This window comes from Dendrobates tinctorius, unplaced genomic scaffold (assembly GCF_039654945.1).
Source record: "Dendrobates tinctorius isolate UK_male_01 unplaced genomic scaffold, ASM3965494v1 ptg000165l, whole genome shotgun sequence".
Lineage (NCBI taxonomy): Eukaryota > Metazoa > Chordata > Amphibia > Anura > Dendrobatidae > Dendrobates > Dendrobates tinctorius.
Window position 1 is genome coordinate 15,719,631 of NW_027361832.1, and position 25,407 is coordinate 15,745,037.

Here is a 25,407-nt window from a genome sequence, read left to right on the forward strand (position 1 = left end):
CCTTTAAGCCACAGGGCTCGTCTTGCCGCATTTGACAGGCTTGCTGCTCTAGCTGTCAATCTTGCAGAGTCTGCAGAGGAATCCGCTTGGAAAGCCGCTGCTCCATGTACCAGTGTCAGATTAGACAATTTCGTCCCTAGGAACTCTATCCCTGATCTAGGCTTCTATTTGTTGTAGCCAGACCATGAGGACTCGAGCGGTACAGGTACCAGCTATCGCTGGCTTTAATCCACCTGCCGAAGCTTCCCAGATGTGCTTTAGGAAACCATCTGCTTTTTTATCAAGCGGGTCTTTCAACATGCCAGAGTCCTCTAATGGTAGAGATACCTTTTTTGAGGATTTGGCTACAGCCCCATCAATTTTTGGGACTTTTTCCCAGGTCTCTGAATCCTTTTGTTCAAAAGGGTACCTCCTTTTTTATGTAGAAGGCAAGCTCCCTGACCTTTCCGTTTTTTTCCATTCCCTGTCAATTAGGGCCTTTATTTTCTCATTTACAGGGAAGGTGCGTTTTTTCCCTTTCCTCCAGTCCTCCAAACATCATATCCTCTAACGATTTAGGAGTCTTTTCCTCCTTCAGGCCCATCGTAGCCCTAATAGCTTTGACCAGCTTTTCCACATCCTCTGTTGGGAAACATGGACGGCCGCCTATATCGCTGTCCGAGGAGGATTCTGAGGACTGAGTAGAGGAAGAGGAGGTGGACGGGGACAAGGATCTTTCCCGCCCCTTCTGCCCTGGCGAGGCCTCTGAATCAGAGTCCCTTCTATGACCTCTTTTATCCTTTTTAAGGGCTGCTTTTACAGAACCTTTCACCTCATGTTGTATTAGCGCCAAATCAGGGGTTTCCTCCTGTATAGTTTTATTTGTACAGTCAGTGCAGAGGTCTATCTGCCAGCGGGTGTTTACATAGGGCGCATTCTCTATTTTTGGTTTTGCTGCTGGCCTTCCTCGACCCCTAGTGATCAAACAGAGAAAAATGGAATCCCATTCACGTAGATCACTCACGACCGCTGTCAATATGGGGTACCGATCTCGGAGGCTCCTCAGATGCACTTGTGACGTTTCTTCTGGACGTCTCAGAGTCATGCCGGTCGTGTTTACGACTGCCGCTCCCACCACTCGAGCGGCTGCTCCTGGTATGCTGGCGGCTCGGCCTGGCATCTGGCGAGAGCTCGTGCTGCTGCTGACGCTGTTATCGCTGCTGCTCGTCTTGCCCCACTTCCATCATGAAGCATTGGCATGAATGCGTCTTCTGTGGTCATCTCCCTTATGTAAGGGAGATCCACTGCACTCTCCGCCTCCTCCGGTTACCCCCATAGCCCCTCCCACACCGCTGGGAAATTCTCTTGCCGGCCAGCGTTTTTTATGGGCGCCGCCTCCCGACATCATGCGGGCACACCCCTTCCCAGCGTGCCCTGTATGTGATGTCAGAGGGGCGCGACCCGGAAGCGGCCGCTCCGACGCTGCGCTATGCTTCCTGGATGCGGCAGAGGGGGAGAGGGTGGCGCGGCAGCCACGGCAGAGCCCCAGGACGTGCCGATTCTGCGCCCGCTCGGACGCTGAGCCCCCGGGGGACCAGCGGACGGCGCTTCCCCCTCCCGACACACAGCGCTCAGGAACCAGCCTTATCTTCCACGCCGGCACGAGAGAGGGGCAGGTACGTGATCTTCAGTGCACGGGTCCCTGTCAGGACAGGAAACCCAACTGAAGCAAGGGAGAGGTACCGCCACTTTTATCTTCAGTAGAGTTCCTGTCCTGACTCTGCGGATCCCCTCTCTCATGTTTGCCGTCATGGGAGACGGGAAAAATCTATTTTCACATGGAAATTCAATTTTATTTCTCACACTCAGACTTAAATGTCTGAGTCTAAACCAAGACTTGGAAGAAAGTAGTACATGCTGCAATTTTTTTTTCAGACCTCCCCTTCCTACGGTCATCTGCATGAGCCCTTAATGTCAGAACAAGGCGGATGTCCCCTACCCCACTCTGCAAAACTGTTCCCTTTAAAGAGGGTAAAAACATGTTTTGTTTTTTCTTTTCTTATGGCATCTAAACTGGTGTTTTCTTGTTCAAAAAATATATGTCGATCTTCTGTTTTGCGACACCTTGTATTTTTCTACTAATAAATCTAAAAGGTGCTTTTTACCCACATGGATAGTTTTCCCCAGCTAAAAGTGCCGCAGTTTATTGAATGGTCAGGTACAGGATTGGATATGAAATCTACCACTGCACTTCCGGTGCAAAAATCACACACGCATTAAGTAAAATCCCACCATGTGGATATAAACCAGTTACTCACACCAAGTAACCTCCGGTTATGGCTGAAATATGTCACATCTATAGTTCTGTATAAACCAAGCACAGCAGTGGGTACCTACAGTATTTATTGCAATGCATTAAGCCATAAGGTGATCTAAAGACATACAGAACATGGTGTCATTCATTGCAAATCGTCAGATTCTCAGTTTTTAGCTGAATTGGTAAATATCAGAAAATCACAACGAGTTCATAGTACATTCACATTTTCTTCAGGTTAAATAAATTTTTCACAATTAAGTAATAGATTTGCTTAAGGCCATGTTCACACAGAGGCAGAATAATCTGAGTTATTTCCACCACCCCAAGAGGAGTCTAAGTCAGGAAACTCTGCTTTTTCTTTTCCCGAACAGGTTACTCAAGCATGTTTCTCCACATACTGCAGCGGATTTCAAAAGGGATCCACCTCAAAACAAAGTAATGATCACCTTTTTTTTTCCTGTGAGGTTTTCAAAACCTTGTGGGGAAAAAAAAAAAAAAAAAAAAAAAAAAAAAAAAAAAAAAAAAAAAAAGCTAAAAAAAACTCCCTATCTGAACAGGAAAATAGATTTTCCATTGAGCTGAATAGGAAGAGTATTCAAACAAAGTGTATTTGAAGCTTTTTTCTGTAGATTTTGGATCAACCAACTCAAAGTCCTGCTAAAAAAACAACAAAAAAAACCTCTGTGTGAACATAACCTTACATGGACCAAAACAGATTAGTCAATATTAGTCCCAATGATGTGGAGAATAGTAGTAGTGGCTAAGTGGAACTGATATTTGACACAGTGACGCTGCTTTAGTAATTGGAAGGGCACAAATCCTCCATTATTCTTCCATTCTCCTCTATGTGTTTGCATCTTCAGTTAGGAGCCTTTTGTGTTCCGGATTAGTTTTTCCATGAGATCCCACTGCTCATTAGTCACCTGCACAAGAAATATGACATGTTATATGCTGTAATGTGAATAGATAGACATATTCACGGGCATTTTATTGTAATCATATATTCCCTAAGGCTATGTGCCCATGTATGCAGAAAATTTCTGCTTCAAAACCAGACACCTTCCCAGAAAATGCACGTTTTTTGATGCTTTTTTCCACGCGTTTTCTGACTCTTAGAAGATAGCAAAAACGCAGACTTTTCCGCAAAATTAATGAGCATGATGCGTTTTTGACCGCTAAGCGTTTTTTGAGAGGAAAAAAACGTATCAATGTGCACAAAAAGTGCGGAATTCATTTAAAATGAATGGGATGCTTCTTTTATGCGTTTTGACCGGGACAAACGCTTACGTGGGCACACAGCCTGAAAGTTATTTTTGCATTCATATTTGCCAAAAAATTATTTTTGCTGTTAAACAGATTACCATCTACAGCTTCTATGTATAACTGTACATAGCAGATACAGAATAAGGTAGGAGGGAATTCATCATTAATTGATGGTGGGGTTCTTGGCAAATCCTTTTATCACTTCCATTCTAGAATGAGAGGAACGGAATTAACGTAGAAGACAAATCTGCTATATGTAGGAAGCAACAGCAGCCAAGACCCCTGATAATTAATAGGGTCCAACTGGTTTATGTTAATTTGCTGGAAACCGCGCAGCAAATATTTCTTAAAAAGAAAGGACATGTTGGGGATTAAAGAATCTGTGTGTTAATTTACATGCAGAAAAGGCTGAAACGTGTAGCTAAGATTCGGTAAATGTAGTCATCTACATTGCTGGTACGGAATTATCTGCAGAAAATCTATATTGTGTGCAGGATGAAAAAGTCCAAAACAAGAGATTTGTGCTCTAACAACCTGAGGACGTGTACAGGAAAGGAAATATTAATACTGTCAAGTTTCCTTCACCTTTTGTAAGCTGTTAAATTCTCCGGCCATTGAAACATATTCACCGCCATCCATTCGGATGATCTAAAGCAAAAAAATAAAAAAAATCAAAAAAACACATTATTAGCTTAAATCTCAAAACAGATTTTACCTTAAAGGCAGAAAAGAACAGCATGTAAGCCAAAGGTATAAAACAAGTCAAGACAAGTCTTACACACTTACCGCGCCAGACACCCAGCTTGCATAGTCACTGCAGAGATACATAGCTAGATTTGCTATTTCACCTGGTGTGCCCAGGCGACCACACGGGATCCTCTTTATCATGTCACCTTCAAAAGCTCCTGTTGGGTCTAAACGGCTAAAGGCACCCTTGAAAATGAAAAAAAAAAAAAAAAAATGGTTTAGTAATGCGTGATAGACTACTTCCAGTGATCCACTTAGAATATGTCCTTCAATATCCGGTCTAGTTTTTAATAAAAAAAAAAAATAATGAATGTTTTATAATATCAGAAGTCTCAAACATGAGGCCGGTATCTGTAGGCCACCGGAGCTCCCGAGAAATCCTCAGGACATCAGAGCGCCGGCGTCCACAAACACATCATGCCGAAGCGCAGTGTGTCAGAGAAGTGGCTTCTGTCCTGCGCTTCCGGATCGCTGGAGGTAGGTACAAAAACATAGTTACTTACCGATAACGGTATTTCTCTGAGCCCATGACGGCACCACGAAGAGAGGGGATCCACCCATCAGGGACAGGAAACCTACAGATATAATGGCAGTACCTCTCCCCCGCATCATTTGTTTACAGAGCACGAGAGGAACCTTTAGATTAATAACAGAAAATATTTAACATTACTATGAAGCTTAAACAGATATAACGTTATAATTTGTGGTGGCCACGCGGTAACTAAACTAAGTGTGCACACCCACATGTGAAGGGAGGGAATGTACGGGTGCCGTCATGGGCCATAGAAATACCGTTATCGGTAAGTAACTACGTTTTTCTCCTTCCTCCATGACGGCACCACAGAGAGAATTGCAGAGATTTGTACGTTAGGAAGGGACCACTGCTTCCAGGACCCTTCTCCCATAGGTAAGGTCTGAAGAGGCTAGGTACAGCCGATAATGATTAAAGAATGTAGAGGTGGAAGACCAAGTTGAGGCTATACATGTCTGTTTTTATCGAGGCGCCGGCTCTTTCTGCCCAGGAGGTTGCCACCGCTCTTGTTGAGTGGGCTTTTATTTTCTCCGGGATGGCTGCCCCATGCATTAAGTATGACAGGGTGATGGCATCTTATACATCTTGCTAGCGTGCCCTTGGATGCTTTCTGGCCCTTCAGAGGACCCTGGAAGAATACAAAGAGGGACCTATCCTTCTACACGCTAGATACTGGTTTAGGCACTTCCTGACGTCTAGAGTATGTAAGATTTCCTCGCCCCCATTTCTGGGATTGGGGCAAAAAAGGAGGGAGGGTCATCTCTTGAGATTTGCGAAATCGTGATGCTACTTTTGGAAGATAGAGCCTAGATGTCACTGACCCTACGAGCTGATGTGAGAGCTACAAGAAGTGACAAGACTTTTAGGCTATGTGTCCACGTTGCGTGTTAAAACGCACACTGAAAACCGGACTCCTTCCCAAAAATCGCGCGGTTTTACCGCGATTCTGTTCGCGATTTTCTCAAGCACTTTCCAAGCGATTTGAAGCATCGCTTGGAAAGTGATTGACAGGTTGGCCACACTCGTCAAACATAGTGTTTGACAAGTGTGAGCAGCTTTTTACTATTGAGGCCGCCTATGCGGCCTTAATAGTAAAAGATAAAATGTTAAAAATGATAAAAAAAAAAAAAAAAAAACAAAAAAAAAAAACCAAAACACGGGGTATATTTACCTTCCGACGTCCCGCGCTGCCATCCTGGGCCTCAGCGTTCCCAGTAATGCCTTGCGAGACCTGTGATGACGTTAGTCTCGCGTTACTATAGCGATCTCGCGAGACCGCCAGAGTCACGCGAGACTACGTCATCACAGGACCTTGCCGCAAGGCATTACTCGGAACGCTTAGGCCGGGAATGCAGCGCGGGACGTCGGAAGGTAAATATACCCCGATTTTTTATTTTTTATTTTTTTTTTTACAGGGGTATGGTACCCAGGACAGTCTCCTCTCCTCCACACCGTGGGTACCAACCGCACGAGACGCTTAACTTCCCGCATGGTGGGCATAGCCACATGCAGGAAGTAAGCGATTCTCATGCATTCCTATGGGTGCGGAATCGCAGCAATTCTTTGCGATTCCGCACAAAAGAATGATCATGCTGCGATTTTTTCCGCCGCGGAAAAAAGCGCAGCATTAGCACAGCATGTGCGGAATGCCATAGGAATGCATGGGGGGTGTTCTGTACACAGTTTTTAAACGTTTTCGCGCCGAAAATCGCGGCAAAAACGCTTAAAAAAAAAAATCGCATCGTGGGCACACAGCCTTAGTGGGGCTTCTGACAGTGGTTCAAAAGGGGCCTTAGTTCAGGCTGTAAGGACCAAGTTTAGGTCCCAAGGAGGAGTACACCGAGAGGGGATAGGTCTAGACCTGTCGGATGCTTTGATCAACTTAGTATCCAGCGACTCCCGGCTAGGTCATAATTGTACAGGGCCCCTAAAACTGCAATTTGGACTTTCAAAGTGCTTGTGGCCAGCCCCTGTTCCAACTCTTTCTGCAGAAACTATAAAATGGCAGTTAGTGGAACCCCCTTGTCTAACTTGGCGCCTGAAACTGAAGGGAACCTATTTCAGGTTTTCCTGTATAGTTTGGTGGTCACAGGCTTTCTACTCTGTAGCAAAGGGTGACTAGATTTGGTGAAAACCCCCTATTGCTCAGGAACAACCTTTCAAGTTCCAAGCTGTCATGTGCAAGTTTATCATCTTTTGAACATTCTCTACCGGGAAGCGACATTCCTGTGAGTCAAGTATGATGCCTAGGTATTCTTGCACCAGACTCTGCACGATTCTGGATTTCCATAGGTTTAGAAGCCAGCCTAAAGTTACTTAAAGAATTCATAACCCTCTCTAACTGGTCTTTGCAGTGTCGGGGGTGAATTGCCTATTATTAAGAAGTCATCTAGGTACGGGACGATCAGGATATCTTCCTCCTTTAAGTGTGCCATCACCTCTGCCTCTACTTTGGTGAATACCCTTGGAGCGACGGCCAGACCAAATGGAAGGGCTTTGAATTGGTAAGGTCTTATCCCCCCCGCATGGTGACTGCACTCTGAGGAATTTGTGATAGTCCTTGTGGATAGGGACGTGATAGTATGCATCCTTCAGATCTAGAACAGTCATGAAACAGGAAGAAAATAGCATTTTCAACAAAGACTTTATTGTTTCCATCTTGAATGATTGCACTTTCAGATGTCTGTTCAGCTTTAAGTTTAGAATTCTTATGAATGCAACATCTGGCTTTCGCCTTAGGAAAAGGGGGAGTAAAACCCTTCGCCTCTTTCTTGGTGCGGGATTTCCTGAAGAACAGCTTTCTCTACTAGACCCAGAGTCTCCTGTTCTAAGGCTAGCTGTTCCTTCTTTGAGGATCTCCAAGGAGTCACTATGAAGAATGGGTGGGAAGGGGAAAGGAAACCAGTTTTAGGCCTGGCGTTTTATTGTCAAAGGGCCCCCTGTTGAACATGAACCCCTTTCCTCTACCCCTCCTTTCTTCCCTCTTATCCTGGGGATCTTTTTTGGTTTCCTCTGGACAAATCTCCTACTCTGAAAGGGCCGTTTATAAGACTGACTGGAGAGGATAGGGAAGAGTTTCTTTTTAGCCCCTGCTTTGTCCAGAATATCATGCAACGTGGGACCGAACTAAAACTCGCTCTCGCAGGGAATGGAACACAATTTCGACATTGTCTGGAGATCCCCGGCCAACAATTAATATAATAAATTTTACTTCTATAGCGCCGACATATTCCGCAGCACTTTACATTTCGGAGGGGATTTGTACAGACAATAGACATTACAGCATAACAATCACACAGATTATAACAAATACCAAGAGGAATGAGGGCCCTGCTCGCAAGCTTACAGTCTACACTTAAGCCAGAGAGCCCACCTGGCTGCGTTAGAGAAGGATGCCGATCTGGCAGCTAACCTGACCGAGTCCGCTGATGCGTCCACTAGAATGGCAGCAGCCCCCTTCGTTAGGGGACATGGAATTTAGTATTGTGTACCTAGGTGTTTTGTCTTAGCTGCGATTCCAGCTGATCCAGCCAGACCATCAGCGACCTAGCCGTATAGGTGGCGGCTACCGCTGGTTTTAGCCCTCCCCCAGCGGCCTCTCATGAACCCTTCAAGAACAAATCTGCTTTTTTATCCATGGGGTCTTTTAACACCCCAATATCCTAAAAGTGAAGAGCAAATTTTTTTTTTTTTTTTTTTGAGGCTTTGGCGCCTTTTCCCAAAATGAGCAAACAGAGTCCTCAAATGTGTATTTTCTTTTTGGGGTAAAAAGGCCCTATCTGGCTTTTTCCATTCAATGGAAAGGACCTCCTCTTTTTCTGCTCTAGCCCACTGAACATAATGTTCTGAACCGTTCTCCTGGACCGAGGGTCCACCAGACCATGGTGGCTCTGACCGCCTTAACAAGGCTGTCTGTATCCTGTACCGGAATACAGCTGCGATGATTTCTACCCTCAGCGGAGGTTGATGACGATGATGCACTGGATGAATCAGTCTCTTCCTTCGATGTCCATACTACTACCCCCTGGCTCAGGGGACCTATGTCTGGTTTTACGCCGTTTCTTCCCCGATCCATGAAAGGATCTAAAAGGAGTCTTCAACCTGACTCTTAATCAAAAGATCTAACATCTGAGGTGAACCATCTTGATCTCCTCACAAATTGTCTGCTCTATACAGGAGCCAGAGTCTCTTTTCTCATGTAGTGGGTAACTCTTCTGTACAGAGTAAACATATCTTATGTTTAGATTTGCTCGTACATTTCTTTCCCTAAAAAGAAAAGAAGAAAACAGGACCCTATTTATAAAGTGGACTTTCACAAAGCTCACTTACCATCCTGACAGAAGGAAGGATACCGGATTAGGAGGCGAAAACATTCCCAAAGATGGATTCTCTCTTGCGCCGGTTGCCATGCTGGAGTCCCCTGCTGTGCTGAAAGCCCGAATGGCTGCTACCACCCCGATTATGGTGATGAGAAGGGTCCCCCCTTCTGTCCGTATTTTCTGCTGCTGTTGCCGCCTATGATATGAGATGACTGGCCCTGCAAAGCCTGCTCCTCTGGATGCTCCTGGTCACTCATTCAGGTAGAAACAAGCCGAGCTCCTTGGAAGCACTGTTTCCGGCCTCTCTCCAGCTTAAATATCTGTGCCCGGGACCTCCCATCCGTAAGGGAATGCCACGCGCCCGGAGAGTGGATTACCCAGTCATGCAATGCCGCCCTTTCCGTCACCAAGCGTGCGCCCTACTAGTTCACCCAGTAATGCTCGCGCACGTCATAAGTGCGCGCCGCCCAGCGCCTGACTCCCGGCGTGGCCATGGAGAAGCCCGGAACACGCTCCGTGAGAGGCGGTCTCAGTCCACTTTCTTCCGCCGCCTCTCCTCGCATACCCACAAGGTCCGATGACCCCAGCGATGGCGCCTCAGGCTACCGCCCCAACCGAGGCAGGGAACCCCCACTGCCAGGATCAGTCTGGTCGGCCCCAGCATCCCACGACGATCCTCAAGTATGTCGATCATCGACTGTAGGTTCCCCCATCAGGGACAGGAAACCAACTGATGCGGGAGAGAGGTACCGCCTTTTTATCTGTAGGTTTCTTGTCACTGATGGGCAGAACACCTCTCTCCGTGGTGCCATCATAGGGGGAAGGAGAAAAAGGGGAGGATTCTTCTCAACTCCTTCCCGACATCTACCGCACATGTACGACACAATAGGAGATATCCTGCAAACCGCGATAATCACAGCCTGCACCATCGGCAGTGAGAGGTCAGCTGCGTACCATAGAGCGGCACCAATCGCAGCTGAAACCCTTACGGTGCTTCTATGAATAGTGACAGTGGAATCTAGATGGTTATTTGAGGGAGGGGGCATCCTGCAAGTTTATTGCATCCCATGATCGCCGGGTGATGGTAGTTACCATGGCAATCTGAGGCCAAGTAATGGTCTTAGGGTGAGCCAGCTACGGTGGCCCGTAAAATCCTGCAATAAGCATGATAAACACAACCTAAGTGTCAGTGCAAAACTGAAACATCCAATGTCCTACAGTACAGAAGTATTACAGGTATTAATCAGTGATCAGGCAAGTTAAAGGGAACCTGTCACAACAAAAACCACTATTAACCTGCAGATATGGGGTTAATAGCGCGACTAAGCTGCCCAGCACCTGCACTTAGCCGAACGCTGCAGGGAGAAAATTAACTTTATTCTCCCCAGCAGCATTCCGGTTTCAGTCACGTGGTGACTGACACTTGATCTGCATTGTGGACGGCTGCCAGTCATTGCCGGGTGGGCAGTTACAGCGGCTGCTCTGTATACTGAGAGCGGTGACTGAACCAGTGTCCGTGCCGCCCCGGTCACTGAAACGCTGCCGAGGAGGGGGGATAATTTAAGTTAATTTTCTTCACGTACAGACAGGTTAGTAATGCTATTAACCTGCAGACCCATATCTGCAAAGTTATTAGTGTTTTTTGTGGTGACAAGTTCCCTTAAAAAAAAAAAAAAAAAAAAAGCGAAGCGCATATTACCTAAAAAAAAATGGAAAAATATTTAAACCCTTAAAACGCTGCTTTATGTAAAAACAAAAATATCTTTGCTATCGCCACACCTAAACAACCCAAGCTATAAAATTGTACCATAACCCATACAATGAACACCATAAAAATAAAAAACATGCCAAAAATGCAGCTTTTTCATTGAACTGGCGCACAAACAAAATAAAGAGAATAAAAAGTGATCATAGAATCAGAGTTGGAAGGGACCTCCTGGGCCATCTGGTCCAACCCCCCTGCTCAAAGCAGGATTCGCTAAATCATCCCAGACAAATGTCTGTCCAGCCTCTGTTTGAAGACTTCTATTGAAGGAGAACTCACCACCTCTCTTGGCAGCCTGTTCCACTCATTGATCACCCTAACTGTCAAAAAGTTTTTTCTAATATCTAATCTGTGTCTCCTCCCATTCAGTTTCATCCCATTGCTTCTAGTCTTTCCTTGTGCAAATGAGAATAAAGATATTCCTTCTACAATGTGACAGCCCTTGAGATTTTGTAGACAGCTATTAAGTCTCCTCTCAGTCTTCTCTTTTGCAGGTTAAACATTCCCAAATCCTGCAACCTTTCCTTATAAGACAGGGTTTGCAGACCGGTCACCATTCTGGTCGCTCTTTTCTGAACTTGCTCCAGTTTGTTGAGGTCTTTTTTAAAATGTGGCGCCCAAAACTGGACACAGTATTCCAGATGAGGTCTGACCAAAGAGGAGTAGAGGGAAATAATGACTTCAAGTGATCTAGACTGTATGCTTCTGTTAATACATCCGAGAATTGCATTTGCCTTTTTTGCTGCTGCATCACACTGTTGACTCATATTCAGTCTGTGATCTATTAGTATACCCAAGTCTTTTTCACATGTGCTGTTGCTTAACCCTATTCCTCCCATTGTGTTTATGCTTTTTTCATTTTTATTGCCCAGATGTAGTACTTTGCATTTTTCCCTGTTAAAAACCATTCTGTTAGTTGCTGCCCACTCCTCCAGTTTATTTATACCTTTTTGAATCCTCTCTCTCTCTTCTCCAGTATTAGCTATCCCTCCTAGCTTTGGGTCATCAGCAAATTTAATCAGTTTACCCTCAATTCCTTCATCTAAATCATTGCTAAAGATGTTGAACAATACAGGGCCCAAGACAGATCAAAAAGACACGAGAAAAAAAAAAAAAAAAATAATAATATTATTGTAATTTTTTTTGGTGTATGACTTTTGGATCACTTTTTATTCTATTTATTGTGTTTGTGTGCCAGTATAATGAGAAAGCTATATTTATTATTATTATATCACTGCATAAGTCATCTCATCCAGTAAGGAACGTGGCCCGTCAACTTCAAATGTATTTTATGTGTGGCCCATTTACCCAGCTAAATTATTTAACATCTTCATTTATTTAGACAGTAGAAGAAGACATGACTTGTTTCAGCCCTTTACTTCCTCACTGCCAGAGGTAACAGAAGCAGGGATATTGGGGCCAAATAGATCCATACTTTATGTCAGTATTGGAGACAGTGCTAACTTCATGTTCGTGGGTTAGGAAGTACAGCTTTGCAGCACAAAAGGCTGACCTCCAAGAACGCTACTGTACTGGAAGATACAAAAGCATTTACAGTATTTTTTTTTTTTCTTTAAGATGTACACTTTTAGACACAAACTGAAATGCATTGATAAAGCGTCAGCGAACCTTTGTTTTTATTGGTCCCGGCTGAATAACATTAAACCTCAGTCCGTATCTTCCCCATTCAGCAGCAAGAGATCTACAATACAAATAATTATACAAATGATTAAATATCTTATCTTAATCAAAATGTGAGCAGGAGAAAGATGCAATGAAACGGGTATATCCATCTTCTGATGGCGGCTGGAATATTTCAGTCGATATTGTGACATTAACCCCATCTGAAATACCTTGTTCTTGGATGACCGACCGTGTGTAACCCATTGTGTGCCGGTCCGACTGCTCCCATTTTACCGGACACAGTCTAGAGCACTGGCTGTCGATTAGAGATAACTGATATATTGAAAATAAGGACGGTTCCATTTAAGTGATTACATTAAGGGGTGGTTCAAGGTAAATAAAAAAATTCCTCCACAGGCAGTTAATGGTTTCAAAGGTGTCAAATAATAAAAGGACACCAGACTCACAAAGCTGAGCCCCCCTTGCTCCAGCACAAGCCACTGTGGTGCTATATGCCAAGGCCAGTTATAAGGATGTACTACTCTTCAGTCACTTGACCAATGAGAATTGCGACTGGCTGCAGCGTTTATGCATTTCATGACATTCTTCAGGGATTATAACCTTCTGATAACCAAAATACTAAATAACTAAAAGTAAACACACATGAAAACCACTATAAAAGTTGAGGACATTGGCCACAGCCATCTTTATAAAAACATTTTATTAGCAATACACAACTTTAAAAATGGAATCTGTCTCCAGGAATTGCCATGTAATTTGAAAGCAGCATAATGTAGGGGGCAGAGCTCCTGATTCTAACGATGTGTCACTTACTGGACTGCCTGGTGCAATTTTAATAAAATCCTTATTTTCTGTGCTGTAGAAGTAGCAGTGCTACGAATGCCGAGCTGTGTATAACCCCGCCCACACCACTGATTGGCAACTTCCTGTTTACACTGTGCATAACCAGAGGGCTGACAATCAGTGGTGGAAGGAAGGGGGAACACCAGATTATCTACACTGCCTGACACACAAAACCTAGTGCTGCAGTGATCATCTCCTGCTGATAAAACACAGATTGTATTGAAACTACAGGAAGCTGCTGAGCAAGTGACATCCCTGGAATGAGGCTTTGTGCCCCCACATCATGCTGACAACAGATTAAATAGCAAAAGTCTGCTGACCGTTTCGTTTTAAAGATAAATATCTTCATAAAGACTTTACCATTTTTATTTGTGAGTGGCTTACCCCCTTCTAAGGCCGGGGTCAGACTTGCAAGAAACTCACACGAGTCTCAATACCCGGCACTCGAGACCAGTGCGTGCAGCTGCATGTATTTTTCTATGCAGAAGTTTCTCACAAGTGTGACCCCGGCCTAATAAAGAAGCTGAGAAAAAACCAATATAGACACACCAACATCATGGAGGGAGGGGAGTCAAGGAAACAGTTTTGCGAGCAGGCATGTTTGGTGAGCCTAAATCCCCTGTATGTGGTCTTTAATACAGTGGGTCACATGGGATTTTTATTTATTTTTCACCCAATGACCCAGTGTTTCTCTGGCAGACCATGTATATTTGCTTGTACCCATGAGGCTGCTTTTGCCAAACAGTTCCTTAATCACCTGTAGTCACAATCCTGAACCGACCCTACCCAACAACCAAAAGACTCCAGAAGCCAAACTATTCTTTGTGGGAAAACTCCCAGCCAAAACTGCCCTGGGGAGATAACATGGATCTACAAGTGTGACAAGACTATCCCATATGGATCCTTCCCTCTCTGGGAACCTTCCATTCCAGTCATCTGACCACTGCAGCCAATCACAGAGTCTTTTTGTAAGGTAAAACATTTCCCCGCCTGTTTTTAAGCAATGTTTTACATCAAAGAAGGTATTGGATGTGATCCTGTGCTGTGATACCTATATACTCTTGCTTCCTCCCCTGCCCAGGAGCTGTGGTATGATCAGACCATGTTCCTGTATGGTCAGACATGGCCATTGCACAGTACACAGCAGGGACACATTTATAAGATTATCTCAGCACAGGAACATTTTATTTAAACACATCCAATAGCGGAACGTATTATTCCAAGATCCATTGAATAAAATGAACTTTTGTTTTGGGGAAAACCTCTTTAAAGAACGTAGTGTGAATGAGACCCGAGTTGGCAGGCGCTCCACACCATGGCACGACACATGCTGACTGGCATGTCTTATTTGGCGAACGTACGCATTTAGTTGGCGTTTTACATTTAGACGCACTCACGTGCACATTGCTTCCACGCCGGCTTTAGCAGAAGCGCTGGGAACGACAAATCCAGATCCACTCTCTGCATATATTGTGGTAATAGCCAGAAACGCAGCACCTAGAAATAGACAAAACACGACATCTAATGAAGTGCTCGTACTGCCATGAAAATGGTGAGTCACACAAGCCAAACAGATGGAACAAAAAAAGTCATCCTGGAGGGTGAGTGGTTTCAGTCGGCGGGTCACGGTGCCCTAAACTTTTTGGAATACTTAGAACCGATCATCTGTTTTCTGATTATCCACGCTTGAGAACAGTCATAAAAAGGCACAAAACAAGAAAACAATTTCAACAAATCTAGGCACGATACATAGCAATTTTTATTTTTCGACAGCCAAAAACAGCTCCGATGCCCCTTATTTACATCTATTGCTAAAAAGTGACCTATTTAGGCTTTCAGACATTTCGCTTTCTTTGTTCTTATTAAATGGCAGAAAGTTTTGCGTGGTTCTAACTTTTTACAACCTGAGCTAGTGGTATTGTGGCTCTCTTTTTTTGGGGGAGGAAAAGAGCCAATTTGCACACACTTATCTAATAGAGAATTCCCAAAAGGACTCCATACACATAAGATAAGGGATATCTAGCTGTTTGATCGGGGTCTGAGCCAAGATCGGGGCTCTGGAACCCCTAGAATGAGAGACTCCACAGCGCTATCTTGAATGGTGCATGCTGAACCGCTGCTCTATTCATAGTCTTTAGGACTGACGAAGAAAGCCGAATACTGTACTCAGCTATTTCCGGCAGTGACATTGACAATGAATGGAGCGGAGACCAAGCACACACTTTTCTGCTCCATCCAAGACGGGTGCTGCAGACTTTCACCAAAGTTGGAATTGCGTGGGGAGGTCCAAGCGTTCAGACCCAAAGCGATCAGATAGTTATCCCTCACTTTACTGATAGAGGAAATTATTTTTTTTTCCCCAATGAAACTTAAGAAAATTCAGCCCCCCCCCCCCACGCACTTGAGCTGAACAGCAACAATATCCAATGGGTTAAATTACTTGGAGAAGAATCCATCTAATGGAAACAGTCCCATATCTTCTTCAGTAGTCCTGCACGGCTTGATGATTGATGACTACAATGGTCATTTCTATGGTTATAGATAATAGTAATAATTAGTAATGATCCAGTATACTCGTTGCTCGGGTTTTCCCGAGCATGCTCAGGTGTTCTCCGAGAATTTTGGCGGGATTGGAGACTTAGTTTTTGTCCCCGGAGCTGCATGATTTGTGGCTGCTAGACAGCCTGAATACCTGTAGGAATTCCCTAACAAACAGGCATTTCACACATGTATTCAGCCTGTCCAGAAGCCACAAATCATGCAGCTACGGCGACAAACTAAATCTCCGAGCACATCCAAATACTCTGAGATCACCTGAGCATGCTCAAAAAACCCGAGTAACGAGTATACTCGCTCATCACTAGTAATAATTGAGCCATGCTTCTATCCAATCTCCTCTGGGCTCTCAGTACAAAGCCAAGAGTCAGCAGGCGGCCAAGACCTGATCGATTTGTGACAGCTCATCCGCGTCACAGAAACCGTTCATCCGTCCTCATTTTCCACTTCAAAGTCAATTTTATCAAGAAAGGTTTTCTAGTAGAAATTTCCAATATCTTTTCAGAAGCTTAAACAAAACAAAAAAAAGTAAGTAGATAGCACTATATAAAGAAGAAAAACAAAACAAACAGTCTCTGCAAGGGAGCAACTAGGACCTCGACAAGTCTTACTAATAACGCAAAAACAGCACTGCAATACAGAAGTCTGCTTTTATAAAACCGGAATTGTGATGTTAGGAGCATAAGCCTCAGTCACACATCTGTGTTTAAACACATACATGGAAAAAAATGGTACCATGTCACCAGGGCTTTTGGATGCGTGTGTCATTAGTGGATGGATAAAATTACAAAGCTTCTAGTATTCTCTGCAGTGTTAGAGGGAACCGGTCACCTGAAAAAAACCGCTATTATCCTGCAGATATGGGGTAATATATAGGTTAATAGCGTTGGGAACCTGTCCGGTGCCGGCACTTAGAGCTCTGTTGTCAAGAGCAAATGAACTTTATTCTTCCCGACAGCGTTCTAGTATCAGTCACAGGGGGCGGCACTGTCATGGCTCTGCGTATAGAGAGCGTTGGCTATAGCCGCACCCCCGGCACTGACTGACAGCAGGATCAGTTTTAGGGCCGGCTGTGTGAGCTTACAGCCAAAGCCATCTATACACAGAGCGGTGACTGAACCCACATAGGTGCCTTTTTCTCCTGGCAGCTGCTTAATAGCATTTTTTTGTTTTCAGTTGTCAAGTTCCCTTTAAAAATGGACAGCATACACTCTTACATGTATGCCACCTGTGTCTAGTCCATGACAAACACAATGAGCGCAATATAAAAAATATAAAATAACTGCAAAAAGGTGGGGGGAAAACAAAAAAAAAAAAAAAAACAAAAAACAAAAAACAGCTGTGAAATGAACCTGACAAAACAGGAATCCGGTGCATCTGATGTGTGGCGCACGCCTCCATGCATCTCGCCACAAATCTTACTCCTGTCACTGACTGTCTGCAGGAATTGGCGGTGGTCCCTTTAAACTCACTAATGAGGAAGATGACAATGACCATCAGCTTCAGGACTTCTGCTCTATCTGCGGCTCGTGGTTGCAGGTTTTAGTTATGCTGCATATGGGCAGCTCCCACCTCTGTATTTCTCCTCACAATGGGAAATTCACTGTTCACATTGCAGTTATAGAACTCAAGCAGTGGGCGGTCTACTCTATATACATCACACAGGAGACACTGGGGCTGGTGCACGTACATCACACAGGAGACACTGGGGCTGGTGCACGTACATTACACAGGAGACAAAAGGGATGCTGTGGTCTTAATCTGTGGGGCAGGTGTGCATTGTGCGCCTAAACAATCCACAAATTAGGTCCAGACGCTGGCACTGGCTAGTGTCAGCATGTAATCCTACAATGCATGAGCAGCAGCATTCAGTAGTGAATACTGCATGCATGCTCGTAGTGAAAGAAGGAATCAAAGGGCCAGTATTCAGCAAAACACTTCCACTAGCCAAAGTGCTGTGGGCCCCGGGAATCTGCCCAGGGGCCAGAGAAAAGGGACATCCCAAGCCGCAGGTTTCGCCATGTCTGCCCTAAGGTCTGGATAGCTGTATATTTTTATTTTTTACTGGCTGTTTTTGATGAGTGGGCATTTAAAGTAAATGTTGGATCATAGTACATTGGATCATTAACACCTTTGAAATGACAAGAATTTAAGACAAGAGATGTTAAAGACTCCCCACCCCCCCCATCCACCTTCATATAAAAATGATAGTAACACTGATCCACCAGCGGCCATGCAGATTGATTGGAAAAATCCAGAACTGGGATAAAAAAAAAAAAAATAAATAAATAAATAATAATATATAGTAATTAGACCTACTGGTAGTTGAGTTTCCAGGAATCCATCCTGACAGCACGCTGGAGGACATCGTTCTTATCCACAGTGGGAGAGGAAGCTACGAGAGTTTAAAAGGACCCTCCCCCTACCACCTTTCAGTGATTTTCCAAAGTAACACATCTGGATGGATGTAAAAAAGATTTTTTTTATTTAAACCAAAATTCATCATACACATGTTACATCACAGTAGTATGGAGACTGTCATAGGGAGGGAACTAACAGTGCTGTCAGGTTGGATTCCTGGAAACACAATTACTGGTAGGTCTAATTACCGTTTTCCAGGTCACCACCTGACAGCACGCTGGAGTAGTACCCAAAGGAAATTGGTCCTAGGGTGAGACTACTGCATGGAGCACTTTTCTGCCGAATGCCAACATCTAATTTGTAATGCTTAGAGAAGGTACTGAGACTGGACCAGGATGCGGCCCTGAAGATCTGTTCTTCTGAAGTTCCCCCCCTCTCTGCCCATGAAGCGGCCATGGCCATAGTTGATCGGGCTCTAAGGCTCGCTGGGGGACTTTGTCCCTGTGCTCTGTAGGCTAAAGGGCCCGTCACACTAAGACATATCGTTATAACGTCACTGGTTTTGTGACGTAGAAGCGATATTGCTATGTGTGATACTTACCTCCGACCAGCTCCCCCGCTGGTTATCGCTGATCGCGCGAGAACGGCCTAGGCCGTTTCTCGTCGTCAGCTTCCTGCTGTGGCAACGAGCGACGCGTGGACGTCTTCATCGCCTCGTCTGACAGGTAAGTAGCGACCGCTGACATGTCGCTGGTGAGATCTGCCTGTTTGGCAGCTCACTAGCGACCACTTAGCGTTGCACCAGCGATCCTGACCGGGTCATATCGTTGTCAGCGATGCACCAGCGATCCCAAGGCTAGTTTCACACTAGCGTATTTTACATGCAGCGCACGGCGCCGCTAAGCCCCGCCCCATCCGGTCGTCTCCTCCTACTATCGCACACGGCTGCATGCGATCTGTGCACCCTATCTTTAGCATAGGGTGCGCACACCATGCGCTAGTAGGATTTTTGCGTGCGCTGCGCACTTTTGAAGGTGCGCCAAGCGCGCCAAAATGCAACATGGTGCGTTCGGCGCACACCGGTGCACCTTCAAAAGTGCGCAGCGCATGCAAAAATCCTACTAGCGCACGGCCAGCGCACCCTATGCTAAAGATAGGGTGCGCAGATCGCATGCAGCCGTGTGTGATAGTAGGAGATGACCGGATGGGGCGGGCAGCGGGCGGGGCTTAACGGCGCCGTGCGCTGCATATAAAATACGCTAGTGTGAAACTAGTCTAAGTGTGACAGTACCTTATGCCAATTGTGGATCTGATCCACCTTGCGATTATGGATTTTGATGCTTCCCCCCTTATTCGGACCACTGTATTGAACAAAAAGATTATCATCCTGCCTCCAGGGCCTGGTTGCGTCCAGGTACCCGAGTACTGTTTCCCTGACATCCAGGTTATGGTAGGTACTTTCTTATTTTTAGGAACCTGACATAAAGGGAGCACCACCTCCTGATTCATATTTGAATCAGAGATAACCTTGGGGAGAAAAGCTGGGTCAAGTCTCAAGACTAATCGATCGTCAAACACCTGTAGGTAAGGATTTCGGATAGATAGGGCCTGAAGCTCTCCTAGCCTTTTCGCCGACGTGATGGCTACTAGGAACGTAGTCTTGAGTGAGAGATTACTAATCTCCATCTCTGCCGTCAACTCGTATGGGTGTCTGCATAATGCGTTCAAGACCAAATTAAGGTCCCAAGGAGGGAGAGTTTTCCTTATTAAGGGTCTCAACCTCTGAACAGCCCTGGAGAATCGGGCTAAGGGTGTGACGATAGGGAAGAGTCATAGAATACGCTTAGGGCTGCAATCTGTACTCTTAGAGTACTGGGCCTAAGACCTCTCCCGAACCCTGCCTGTAAAAAGTCAAGGACCCTGGGGATGTCGGGGTAGTATCAACTGTCGTCTCTCCACAGAAGCTGCAGAATTTCTTCCAGATTTTGTTATAAATTGCGGAAGTCACCGGTTTTCTACTCGCTTGGAGGGTAGAGATAACATCTTCTAACAGACCCCTATATGTTAGGACCTGACGCTCAGGATCCAGGCTGATAACTGGAGGGCTTCTGGTGCAAGACCGGACCCTGATGAAGGAGGTCTCCTCTTCTTGGTAGGAGAATGGGTTCCTCTTCTGACATTTTCTTCAGCAAGGGGAACCAACTCCTCTTCGGCCAGAAAGGCACCACTAGTATGACTCTGGCTCTGTCCTCGCAAATTTTCCTGAGAGTCCTCGGGATCAGTGCGAGAGGCGGGAAACCGTATAGCAGGCCTCTGCTCCATGACTGTGACAGGGCGTCGATCCCTGCTGGACCTCCCAGAGGGTTCAAAGAGTAGAAGGTCTTGACCTTTGCGTTCTGTCTGACCGTGAATAGGTCTACCTCCGGTTTTCTCCACCGCTGGCATAGCCCGTTGAATACCTCGTTGTTCAGCTCCCATTCTGTTGCGGCTACCCTTCTTCTGCTGAGGAAGTCCGTGACCTGGTTTCTGGTACCCTCCAGGTGTACCGCTGAGCTTGAGAGAATCTCCCTCTCTGCCCACCTGAAGATTTGTCTAGCTAGACGTTGTAGTGCTGGGTATCGTGGACCACCCTGGTGACGAAGGAAGGCTACCGTCGTGATACTGTCTGACAGTACCTTCATGTGTTTGTTTCTCACCAAGGACTGGGTTGGAAGATAGAACCTTCCAAACTGCATGAAGTTCTCCGAAGTTGGAGAACTGCCCCGGGGCTGCTGTACCACCCGCTGACCGCGTACCTGTTTTCTGGCCATGCTTCGCTGTCCGACATGTCCCGGAAATACTCCTCCGTTGCTATGGAGGATACGCCACCCCGCCTCCTGGCCGTGATCCGAAAGTGATGCGCCACCCTGCCGCGACCTGGAAGTGACGTGGCCGCGACCCGGAAGTGACGTGGCGCACCCAGCGTGCAGGGATGCCCTGCGGTGGTAGTCTGTTCCAGGGACCAGAGTACTGGAACAGCAGTCTCCATAGAGGCTGCCCTGGATCAGGGACATCAGGGGCGTCGCCTGGAGTCGAGAGCCCCCGTCAGGAGGAAGCGACCCCATTCCCCAGGAGCAATGCTACACAAGGTCTGCTGAGGGACGCTCTGGTGGGTGTCAGCTGCAGAAGTCTTGAGGTGGGAAGGGAAAGGCTGGGCCCCCGATCCTCACCATCTGCCCGGAACGGTCGGATCTCTCGCTGTTCCTACCCGCAGTGGGACAGGAAAAACACTGAAGGGTGGTAGGGGAAGGGTCCTTTTAAACTCGTGGTTTCCTGTCCCACTGTGGATCAGAAGGACGTGCTCCAATGTGCTGTCAGGTGGTGACCTGGAAAAAAATATTAAGAAACCTACTGAAATGCATAGAAAACACGCATTTCACACCTAATCAAAGTCCTTAGTTCTAGTGATGCCAGTCAATCCATCCCATGTTTAGGATCGCATGGTACAAGAGGCGGCAGTGTCAGAATTACCTGTCATTTATAAGCCAACAGTCAGAGTCCTGCGCAGAAGAGGTAAACAAGACAGGCACATTTGTATTCTGCATCCAACGTAGTGTTAAATTATTAATGGCTTAATAATAAAAGGAAAAGTTATCAAAACAATTCTAATTAAACCATTACTGCCTAAAGGACATCCATACAAAATTTAATACCGCTGTGGAGACGGGAAATCTGACTCAGCTAATCAAATTTTATAGAGAGGAATGATGCTTCAATCGGAGAACAATAAATTGAGTCATGAACTATGTACACATTTACCAGGCATGCCTGGGGGCATCACCGGGACTAAAATGAGTTTCAGATCGTATACAAGAGATTTTTCACATCGGCGGAACGTTTTGATTTATCAGCTGTTTGAGCCAAACACTAAAAGCTACTTCCCAACAAAAGTTTCATACAGCAGATATGGAAGTGTATGCCATGTCCATCAGGGGGCAGCAAACACAGACAGGCTCACTTAAATGGTTAAAACTCATAAAAAAAAAAAAAAAAACACCACACATCACACCCCAAAGATAGATCTAAAAAGAATCCTTACAATCTAATCTGGTGTCTTCAAATAAAAAAAAAAAAAAAAAAAAAAATGGAATAAAAGGTTTTGTGATATAAACATAGGCCATCCATATTTGACTGGTGGCGGTCCAGCTCCCAGCCAATTAGCAGAATAAGGGCCCATGAAACCCCCCAATACAATCAAAAAGAAACTGAACTGCACTCTCGCTACAAGCGCAACTACGTGTCGGGCACCGCGCTTATCTAAACTGTGACCTGTGTAAGCGGTCTTGGTATTTGAACCCCCTCATTGATTTAATACACGGTGTTACAAATTATTATGCAAAAAATATTTCCTCATATTTTCTCTAAATTACCTATATGAATTGCAGTCATTGTTATTTTCCAGTCATCTAATATTCTAGTATAAATTGCAATGTTTTTTGAACAAACTGCCTATGAAAACAGTATATTTTTAAAAATAAGAAACTCTCAAAATGCAAGTTCCAAATTATGTACAGCAGAGTTTTCAACCTTTTTATTTTGAACAAAACAATGGTGAATTGTGAAGTTATAAGCATTATCAGCTTATTACAAAATGAAATCAAACAGTTTTCAAGTCAAAACTTTATTCTAGGTGATGTTACATTTGCACATAGGACCCCTTGTTCGAAAGAAGCTTCTGAACTCTCTCGTCCATTGAATTTGTCAGTTTTTGGATGGTTTGTGCTTCAATTGTTTTGCATGTGGACAGAATACCCTCCCAGTGCTGTCGCTTAGATGTGAACTGCCTCCCGCCATCATAGACACTCCTTTTGATGATGCTCCAGAAGTTCTCAATGGGGTTGAGGTCAGGGGAAGATGGTGGCCACCCCATAAGTTTGTCGTCTTTTATGCCCATAGCAGCCAGAGATGCAGATGTGTTATTTGCAGCATGAGACGGTGCATTATCATGCATGAAAATGATCTTGCTGCGGAAAGCACGGTTCTTCCTCTTGAACCATGGCAGGAAGTGCTGTTTTAGAAACTCCACATAGATTATGGAGTTCATCTTTACCCCTTCAGGGATCCTAAAGGGGCCGACAATCTCTCTCCCCATGATTCCAGCCTAAAACATTACTCCACCTCCTCCTTGTTGGTGCCTTGGCTGTGTTTTCATGGGGTGTCCATCAACCAGCCATCCTCCACTCCATCCATCTGGACCATCGAGCGTTGCACGGCACTCATCGGTGAACAGAACAGTTTGGAAGTCAGTCTTCATGTATCGTTTGGCCCACTGGAGCCGTTTCTGCTTGTGTACAGTGGATAGAGGTGGTCGACAGGATGGCTTACGCACAGCTGCAAAACTCTGAAGGACCCTGCATCTTGTTGTTCGGGGGACATTGGAGGCACCAGCAGCTTCAAAAACTTGTCTGCTGCTATGACAAGGCATTTTTGCAGCTGCTCTTTTAACCTGACGCAATTTGCCTGTTGTGTGCTGGGAATCAGCTACATACTTCTTGATTGTGCGATGATCACGATGACGTGTCTTGGCAATGTTGATTGTAGTCATGCCTTGACCTAAATACTCCACAATTTGTTGCTTCTCAGCAGCCGACACATCCTTTTTCTTTCCCATTTTGGCAAAAAATGTAGGCTGCTTAATAATGTGGAACAGCCTTCTTAAGTAGTCTTGCCTTTATTTGGACACACCTGCCAAACTAATTTGCACAGGTATCTGCAATTGCTTTCAGTGATATAAAGAGCCCTGACACACATCACCATCAATGAGTTTAAATGACAAACAAAAAAATTCTAACCTTATCACTCCGAAACTCTTTTTGCATAATAATTTGGAACACAGTTTATTAATAACCGAGCCTAAAAAAAATAGGTCATTAAAGGGGTTTTTCATCGTGAACAAAGTGATGTCACAACTACAGTGGCTTTTTACCCGTTTTGTTACATTATAACCCGTGTTTAAATAATTTTGCAATCCGATTTGTGTGTGATGCATCAGCACTAAATAGTCTAAGGCCTGTTTCACACATCCGTTTGTCACCGGTCAGTCAAAATCCGCCGACGTGAAAAAAAAAAAAAAAAAAAAAAAAAAACCCACCGGATCTGCCATTTATCTTGGCGGATCCGTTTTTTTTCCCCCATTGACTTTCATTATCGGTGGATTTTAACTGAGGATCGTCCGCTGCATCCGTATTTCTGCGGATCCTCCAAAATTTTGACAATGCAACTTTTTTTGTTGTCCGGATCCGTATTTTCCTCTTTTGCTACATGTTTAACCTTAAATCCAAACTGGCTGCTGGATAAAAAAATAAATATATATATATATATATATATATATATATATATATATATATATATATATATATATATATATCCTCCACTCACCGCCTCGATCTCGCCTCATCACCCCGAGATCTCGCCACATCTGACCGCTACATCGCCGGTAGTCATTTTTTCTTTTCAGCCGCGGTTCCTTTAAAATTCCGAAATCGGCGGATCCTGGCGCACCAACGGTCCGGTGGCTCCCGTTGGTGTTTCATCGCCCACAGATCAGTTATCCGCCATTTTAGCGGCTGCCAACGCACAGGAAAAACTTAAGTGTGAAACAGGCCTAAGTTGGTGAAGTGAGAAAAACCATAGGATCAAATAATTAAATATTAACATGTGCATATGTATTCACCCCTTTTGCTAGGAATCCCACAACTAATATCCCAATCTCTGATGATCCATTGGAGCGCCATCAAATCCATTATCATTAAGGGATGTGCACACGTATGCGTTTTTTTCGCGTTTTTACCAAATAAAACGCTTAAAAGCAGCATCCCATTCATTTTAGTGAATTCCACACTTCGTGCATATTGATGCGTTTTCTTCCGCGAAAGAACCGCATCGCGGAAAAAAAACGCAGCATGCTCATTAATTTCGTAGAAAATTCCACATTTCTAGCTATTTTCCATGAGGCTGGGACCGCTCCGGAAAAAAATGCATTAAAAACATGCGTTTTTTTGCGGAAAAAAAGCGCGGAAAACTCGCAGAAAAAAAAAATGTG

At 44.9% G+C, this 25,407-nt stretch overlaps 1 protein-coding gene across 2 annotated transcripts in view; it reads right to left on the reverse strand.

The window, feature by feature from the left end:
• Window positions 1-2,364: 2,364 nt before the first annotated feature.
• DECR1 (2,4-dienoyl-CoA reductase 1) overlaps window positions 2,365-25,407 on the reverse strand; it is a 188,556-nt gene continuing 165,513 nt past the window's right edge. For both annotated transcript variants that reach the window (XM_073550524.1, XM_073550523.1), the window contains exons 6-10: window positions 14,807-14,906; window positions 12,552-12,624; window positions 4,346-4,492; window positions 4,145-4,207; window positions 2,365-3,219 (exon numbers count right to left, since the gene is read on the reverse strand). In XM_073550524.1, the coding sequence (XP_073406625.1) occupies window positions 3,160-3,219; window positions 4,145-4,207; window positions 4,346-4,492; window positions 12,552-12,624; window positions 14,807-14,906 (443 nt within the window). In that variant the 3' untranslated portion in view covers window positions 2,365-3,159. The remainder of the gene's footprint in view (window positions 3,220-4,144; window positions 4,208-4,345; window positions 4,493-12,551; window positions 12,625-14,806; window positions 14,907-25,407) is intronic.